At 45.7% G+C, this 8,709-nt stretch overlaps 1 protein-coding gene across 1 annotated transcript; it reads right to left on the bottom strand.

Moving 5' to 3' along the window:
• Nucleotides 1-3,572: 3,572 nt before the first annotated feature.
• Nucleotides 3,573-8,014, bottom strand: LOC147006639 (uncharacterized). The gene is made up of 2 exons (XM_085868272.1): nt 7,933-8,014; nt 3,573-5,558 (listed from the first exon to the last, which is right to left on the bottom strand). The coding sequence occupies exons 1-2, from the start codon at nt 8,012-8,014 to the stop codon at nt 4,282-4,284; spliced, it is 1,359 nt and encodes a 452-aa protein (XP_085724398.1). The 3' UTR covers nt 3,573-4,281.
• Between the last annotated feature and the right edge of the window lie 695 nt (nt 8,015-8,709).

Here is an 8,709-nt window from a genome sequence, read left to right on the forward strand (position 1 = left end):
ATTCCATGACCTTGCTGATTGGCAGAAGGCTGATTGGTCTGTCGTTGCAGGGATCTGTTTTTGCAACTTTTAATGCAGGGCAGTAATGTTTGCTGATTTCGAAGCAGATGGCAGATGACCTTTGGCAAATGAGAGGGTGAATATAAGAGAGAGAGGGTGAGCAAGAGCAGACGAGCAGGTTATTAGGACACGTGGGCTGATGCCATCTGGACTGGTTGCAGAATCTGAGTTGAGGTTTGACAGCAAACTCTCCACCTTGTCAGGAGAAAAGGAGTCCAGGGAGTGTTGGGTGTGACTGGGTAAGGTGGGTCGAGAAAGCGATGGGTTTTGGACACAAGATTTAGCTGCAAACACCGAGTTTAGGCATTCAGTCTTTTCACGTGCGGTATCAGAAGTGCGGCCATTTGAGGTGAGGGAGGTGATGGAGGGGGAACATACACCAGAAACAGATTTGATTGGACCCCACCAGGATTTTTAGGAGGGAGAGAGGATTGAAAGTTCGGACTTGAGTTTGGAAAGATGTTGTTTTCTGGCTCTCCTGAGGGTAGATACACACTTTTTCCAAGCTTTATGCAAGGATCTGAGATTACCTCACTTGGGTTTGCTTTTCATGAGGCAAAGGCAAGTTGTTTCAGGACAACTGCCTCACCACAAAGTTCAGTGAACCAAGGGCGGGAGGAAGGGTAGGACAACTGAAGTCGAGATGGGATAAATCTGTGCATGAGGGAGAGCTACTTTTTTTGAAAGAATTCCCAGGATGAGTTGGTTGGAGAAAGTGGCGATAGGAGACCAGTCTATAAGTTTGATGGCTGCTTGGAAACCCTGCCAGTCGGCTTGAGTGATATGCCAGAGTCGACGGCGGTGAGGTGGTTCTCTGATAACAGTCAGAGAGATGTCCACTTTGAAAAGGACGTGGTCAGAACAACCGATTGGAGCGGAGTAAGAACAGCAGATATTGTCAGGGAAATTTCTCAAAATCAGATCCATAAGAGATGGAGTACCATTGGTTGAGATCCGGGTCGCGAAGTTGACCGATTGAGTCAGTCCAATGAGTCGCAGAAAGCTTTTGCTGAAGTGCCATGACAGGTGAGAGAGGTATCCAAACCTAGCTAACTGGAATGATGACAATTGAAGTATTAAACATGTGTTCCACATCACCATCACCATCACCCGTTTGTTGAAAATTTCGTCTCAATCCGACAGCAGTGGCGGAGAATAGCACAAAAGTTCTGTGCGGACAAACAGACAGACAGACTGACTGACGGACAAATGGCCCTCACAGCTCTCACACGAGTCTCGACACAGCATCCAAAAAAGAGAAGGAAAGTTGGGGTAAAGTGAAAAAAGAGTAAAGTAAAAAAGTTTTGAAAAAAAACTCTGAGATCTCGGGTCATGATGGACCGCACGGTCGTGTCAAGTGAAGGATAGTTCGCTATGGCACCCAGGTGGAGAGCAAGAGCTACTCCGGCAACAGCGAACGACCTGATCGTTGTATCTGATTCGTTCCCGCCAAATCACGTGTTCATGACTTTGACCGACAAAGATGAAACTTTCAAGTTGAAAAATAAATAAATAAACCAATGTCACCCGCAGGGTGACCCGTATCTTGCCAAAAGGTGGCCACGTGTGACTTCTTTAAGGTCACACTGAGGTGAACAGAGCTGCTATCCACCAGGAGCGACTCCTTGAGGAATATCTGCCGACGAGAGATTCCGATGAGAATCGTTCTGCAGAGTTACCATGAAAAAAAAGCTTTTTCCTCCTAACGTCACCAAATGACGTCATAATGTCTCAAGCTTGACATATCTAGAAAGCACTCATCGAGGTGTTCAATTTGAGGTACTACAGGATATGGTTCCTAAAACTTGAAAATTTGACCTTGTGGTCAAATATGTTTGACCTGAGGCGCTAACCATGAAGGTCAGGGCCAATCGCCACCAAAAATTAATCAACTGAGCGCCAGACCATGAACTATATTTCCATGAAGTTTGAAGACGATCCGATCAAAATTACTCAAAAAATAAGGGTTTCGTCGACTCCCCTGATTTGCGACAAAGTGACCTTGACCTTTGACCTTGACCTTCAAAATTTTGTGCACTGAAAGGGACCTCTATAGGTCTCTGATATGCGAAGTTACAAAAATTTCCAATGATAACTGTGCTCTGCAGAATTTTTTATACGTGATTACAGACAAACAAACAAACAAAAACAAACATACAAGCTGACTAACATATCTTGCAAAAACTTCGTTTTGGCAAGATGATAAAATGTTGCCAATTAAACTTGTTGCCAACTGGGCATCCTCCGTTGTGTGAAGTCCTTCCTTGGCACACCTGAGATTCAAACCATTTACCAAGCTTTCATCCGCAGACTGATGGATCACTGCTCCCCCCTCCGGGGTGGTTCTCATGCTTCACACGGGGCTCGACTTAACGTTGTGGAAACCAAGGCTTTTTGGATCATTGGTATCTTCCTGATCATTGCGATCTCAAGCTGAGTCGTTGGATCTCTCACCGGAGGCAGGTCGGTGGTCTTTCTGTCTTCTACCATCTCCTCCCTGGCCTTGCTCCCCCCCCCCCCTGCTCTGTCTGTGATCTGTACCCCTGATATTTCCACAGGGTGCTCAAGGTCTGCCACATCCCCCATTCTTGTGAAAATGTCAAAATCAAGAATTACAGCTCACCTTCACTCTTTCATTCCTTTTTTTTTCCTGCCTCTGGAATAAACTCCCACACTATCCTCCCTCCAGGTCTTCAAAGCAGCTGTTCACCACCATCTCATATGTTCCCCCATCCAAAACCTTGATATCTATGACCCCAGTTGATCCACCCCAAACCCACCTGCTTCAACTTCTCTGTTTTCCTTCCTGACAGTCCCTGAAGTACCATCCTTCTTACCCCATCCCTCTCCCTTCCACAGATATCTTCTTCTCTTTTTTTCTCCACTATTTTGTGCTTCCCTCTCCCTCCCTTCTTGTCTCCGGCCTTGTGATATGTTTCTGTGTATTTGCTCTTTCACAGGACTCGACTTGGTATACAAAAAACAACAAAAAGTGCCCCAGTCCCTGATGATGAGAAACATCCCCATGACATGATGATGCCATAACCAGGCTTCACAGTAGGTATGGTGTCCTTTGGCTGATGTGCTTTGTTGGGAATGCACCAAATGTAGCGTTTTGCATTTTTCCAAAAGTTCCATCAGACCACAAAACCTTTTTCCACATGGCCTCAGAATCTCTCGAGTGTTTTTTTGTATTCCTCAAGCAAGACTCAAGGTGGGTTTTTTTGTGGAATGGCTTCCTTCTTGCCACCTGACAGTGGAGCCTGGACTTGTGGAGTGCTTGCAATACTGTTGTCACATGGACACCAGTGATCAGTCTTTGCCATAAAGGCCTGAAGCTCTTTCAAAGTTGCCGTTGGCCGCTTGGTGGCTCTGATCAGTCTCCTTGCTTGGTCATCCAGTTTGGAGGGACGGCCTGATCTCGGCAGGATCTTGGTGGTACCACACGCTTTCCATTTCGTAATAATGACTGTCTTGACTGTGCTCCAAAGCTCATGGTTGAGCATTTGCTGTGAAATTCACGACCCAGCAGTGGAAACCCACAGGAACGGCTGATTTTGTTCTGAAATCCTCAGAATCACCATAATTTCAACAGATAGAGATAAATTTACCTGGTGTGTGATTTTGAAGTTGATTGGTTCCACCTGAGCTCGTTTACAATTGCCATTATTCGGGGGGTGGACACTTATCCAAACAAGAGAGTCGAGTTTTGTGTTTTTAATTAATTTTCTGAGATTTTGATAATTTATTCTTCACATGGAAGTTGTGGGTTTCGATGTGTACATAAAGGTGTAAAAAGTCCGATTTAATGATATTTAATTTCAGGCTTTAAGGAATCAAAAGGTGAACGTTTTGAAAGGGACTGTGGACTTTCTCCAGACACTGCACTCTGACTCGTTCTCCATCCCAGTTAAGATGATGTCTTCCAAGCTCCTTCAAAGGTGCCTTCTTTGTCTCTCCCCAGATCTTTTTACAATCTTCCTGCTCTTTTGTCGTTCTCCCAGTTGTCGGTGTATATATGTTGATGCATCTTATTGTATTTTTCATTTCTCTTCTTTGCAATCGATCGTGCTCAATTCCTTGTTATTTCCATCCCACGTGTGGCATCATATACTCGCACCTATTCCTGGAAATTATTTTGCTTTGATGTATTCTTTGATATCTCGATGCAGATGATGGAATATAATTAAACGCTTTGTTACACACTGACCAATTGAAGGGTTATTCTCCAGTGTGCATTCTTTGATGTTTAAGAAAGTTAGATAATTGACTGAACGCTTTGTTACACACAGAACACTTGTAAGGTTTCTCTCCGGTGTGTATTCTTTGATGTGCCGATAGAGTTGATGCATTAATGAAGGCCTTGTTGCACACAGAACACTTGTGGGGTTTCTCTCCGTTGTGTATTCTTCGATGTCTTGATGCAGATGATGAATGAGTAAATGCCTTGTTACACACAGAACACTTGTAAGGTTTCTCTCCGTTGTGTATTCTTTGATGTGTCGATACAGATGATGAACAGGAAAAGGTCTTGTTACACGCAGAACATTTGTAAGGTTTCTCTCCCGTGTGCATTCTTTGATGAGTATATAAGTTCGATACTTGTTTAAACGCTTTGTTACACACAGAACACTTGAAAGGTTTCTCACCGGTGTGTATTCTTTGATGAGTATGTAAGTTCGATGCTTGTTTAAACGCTTTGTTACACACAGAACACTTGAAAGGTTTCTCTCCGGTGTGTATTCTTTGATGTACTGATAGAGTTGATGGATTAATAAAGGCCTTGTGACACACAGAACACTTGCACGGTTTCTCTCCGGTGTGTTTTCTTTTATGTTTCGATACAGATGATGAATGAGTGAAGGTTTTGTGACACACAGAACACTTGTAAGGTTTCTCTCCAGTGTGAATTATTTGATGTTTGTGAAAGTTAGATAAATTATTGAACGCTTTGTTGCACACAGAACAATTGAAGGGATTCTCTCCGGTGTGTATTCTATGATGTATCGATACAGTTGATGAACGAGCAAAGGCTTTGTTGCACACAGAACAATTGTGGGCTTTCTTCCTGGTGTGCAATATCTGGTGCTCATATAAGTATGATGACTGATTAAATGCTTTGTTGCAAACAGAACACTTGTGGGGTTTCTCACCGGTGTGAAACGTTTGATGTGTCAACAGATATGGAGAATAATAAAATCCCTTCTGACACTCAGTGCACCTGAGTGACGTCTCACCTGTGCATATTTCAACACCTCCTGTTAAACACGATGAGGAAGTGAAGTTTTTGTTCGTAACAGCAAAATTGTTTGTCTTCTCTCTTCTTTGACTCTCCTGTTGCAAGACATTGATCCACCTGTCGCAGTTGTTGTTTGCTGACACACCCCTAAACTTGTCAACATCCTTACAAAAAGTCTCTGTCACGTGATGATCGACAGAAACTTCTCTGACCACCGATGAGGTACAGTTGACACTTGAAGACGTTTCAAATTTTTTCTCTGCAAATTAAGAATGGAGCAAAAACATCAATAAATCACTTTTACAACTTGAACAGCACTCGTCGAGCACATCGTCTCACCTTGCACGTTCATTCTGAACAAAATTACCATTATTGACTGAATCCCTCACTATTATGGCCCACTACTGTCATGGCCCACATGCGAGAATCATCCATGCACCCTATTATATCACATTGTTTCTTGGAATGGGTTATGAACGTCAAAAATTTAATTATTCACTCACGTCTGGTCATAGATCAGATAAATGAAGTTTCAGATTTTTAAGAGGATTTCAATTCAACCAATCAAGGCTGTAAGAAGACTTCACTGATGACGTCATCATTGTCCCCCAACATACCCCGGAGGAAGTTGATAACACATGCAAAGTTTCAATTATTTTCGTTGAATGGTTTCAGAAAAAAAAAATTATATTCAAATTTTCCCTTCACTTGAACATTTCTGCCGTACCATGTGACGTATTGTTTCGGATTTGGAAGCCTTTTGCACACAGAGAAGTCAGCAGTCCCACAGTTCAGTTGTTTCAATAAGTATATATGGATAGTTGGAACCCTCCACAATGTTTATTGGGTTGATAAGTGTCCGTGCGCTGCGGGTTTCTTTCCAGCTGGATGTTTTCGACATCTTAAAATCTTCCTCCCAAACCACAAACTCTTCGTTCTCGCAACGTGTCAAGTACAGGGGTGAGGTTCCCTCCACCCACCGTGAGCTCGTCCAATCGACAGCGGCCGACACGAGATCCCCCCGCCCTGCTACAAGGGTGGATGGGGGAATAGGGTGTTCCCCTGGTTGTTCCGTCTGGGTTCTCAGACACGAACAGGGGAGGGTGGTCGTTGCCCCCTCCCACCGGACCTCCTCCAATCACGGAGGGCCAACATTTTTCCCCACCGAACCAATCAGGAGGCTCATCACCTCAGTGCCGGCTCCGCCCCCGCAAGGTGGAATGTTCCTCTCGTCCAATGAGGGGAGGCCAATGATCGCCCGACAAACCCCTCGTCCAATCCGGAGGCTCATCGCCTCAGAGCGGATCCCTCCACCTCGCACGGGAGGAGGGATTAGAAAGATCGCCAGCTGTCTCCGGGGTCCTCGCTTCGTTGGCGGAGTGTCTGGTTTGGGCGTTCTTTCGATGGTCTTCCTTTTGGTGGTTCCGTGGTCCTGTGCTTGGTGGTTCGCTCCACGCGGCTGGTCTCATCCTGGTTCACTCGACCCGGCTGGTCTCATCCTGGTTCGTTCGACACGGCTAGTCTCATCCTGGTTCGCTCGACGCGGCTGCTCTCATCCTTGTTCGCTCATCTTGGCCAAACTGCACGAGGTGGCCAGGTACCCGACCAGATTCTGACCCTCAGCTCGCCTTCCCTCCCAAGCTGAAGGACCGAATAAAGACCCTCGAGGTCCATTTCATTTTGGGTGTGTGTGTCTGTCTGTGGCCAGTCTGTTAAGTAGAATTGTTAAGTGCTTTTGCTCACTGTACATTGCCTGCATTTATGTTCGTGATCACTCTGCTCTGTGTCTCCCTTCCCGATTATTGAAAATAAAACCCGTGTTAAGTTTTCCAGTTCGTTGCCTATTATTTCTTCCATTGGCCGAGCATGGTTTGGGCTTGAGAAGTAATAAGGCCGTTTGTGCCGTAAGTTGACATTGGCACCGGCGCGGCTCTGGTAATTATCACTCGGTTACGCCGTGGCGATTACAAGGCCCCAGGTATCGTCTGACGGAAAGGACGAACGAGCGAGTCACAGACCGCCGCCCTGGCGGTGCAAGAAAAAAAAAGAGGGCCTCGCTCCAAGTACATGGCCCCAGCCAGGATGTGGCAAGCATCCTCACTCTGGCAAAGGAGCACTAGTTAGTGGGAAGGGTTTAGCGATAGATAGACCGGCCTCATGGGGCATGAGTAGTTCCTCATGGGGCCCAGGAAACAAGTTAGTGGGAATTTAGGATATATTTAGAAATGGATTTGGGAGAGACGGACCGACATGGAATGTGTAGTGGGGACGTAGATTAGCTAAGTAGAGTTAAAAGGAACGTGCATTCGGATAAGGGATGATGGAGAGCACGAGTTAGTTCGGGGAATTTAGTGAGCAGAATGGCAGTGTTGAGTGATGTGAATGAATTGAAAAAGTGAAAAATGTACAATTAGTGAACGTTGGTCAGCGGGCCTGAGTGTGTTAGTGGAGAGAATGTGCAATGCATGGTGCGAACGAATGATTGGAAGGAGGAGTGAATCCCACCCAAGGGACCCCGGGGTCAGTGTAATGTTAGTTCCTGGGTTAGTCAAATTTATCAAAAGGAGTTCGTTCTGTTGTTGGTGGTGTACGAAGGCTCGAAACCTTTTTGAAAGGTGCAGGAGTCCATTTACCGGCTGGAAGCGTGGCTGTGGAAAGGTGAGTATTGAGTGGAGGGCCCCCCAGGCACCAGACGAGTCGGCCAGAGTAGGCCATGGGTCCAAGGGACCAGGATAGTTTACTGGGCATGGGTGGCCCGTAGGAAACGGGACCCGGAGCACCGAGATGGCACGTGGACATATACGTGGGCGTTGCCGGGAAGGGCACTCCCCACGTTCATAGGGAGCAGGTAGACTAGGAGACAGCCTCAGTGCCCGGGGGTGCCGTAGTTTGAGTTTGGCAGACGGAAGTCCCAGCCAGTTGAACCACGCTGCCCAGCCACGAAATTGTGCAAGGGCACGAGAGAAAATTTGAGGTCCAGGCCAAAATTTATAAGGAACACCAACACAGGCGACGGGAATCATGGTTGCCAGAACCGATAGTTTAAAGAGACAGGCGTGTTGAAAAGCCCCGGGGATGGTTTAAAGTTTAATAAATTCTAGGATAGAAAGGAAATTTACCCCTTCGCACCATCCATCCCTTCGCTCTCTGTAGGCCGCTGGACTCACTTTGGGAAGATTGCTGAAAAATGTGGAGGTTGTTCTGAGGCTTCCTTGGGCCTCGAGGCAGGACACTAGTCTCTCCTTTATTCCCCTTCAAAAAGGATCTTCGGGGTTGGGAGTCGATGGACAGGATAGGTTAGCCAGACAAAGACAGTAAGGGGGTTCGGGACAAGCAATTATGAAGAAAAATATTTTTAAAATATATAATAATAAAATAAAAATAATAAAAATGGGGAAGTCTAAATTTTG

The sequence above is a fragment of the Eptatretus burgeri genome, unplaced genomic scaffold (assembly GCF_056783735.1).
Source record: "Eptatretus burgeri isolate ZD-2024b unplaced genomic scaffold, Ebu_testis_v1 Ebu_testis_scaffold_3158, whole genome shotgun sequence".
NCBI classification, from domain to species: domain Eukaryota; kingdom Metazoa; phylum Chordata; class Myxini; order Myxiniformes; family Myxinidae; genus Eptatretus; species Eptatretus burgeri.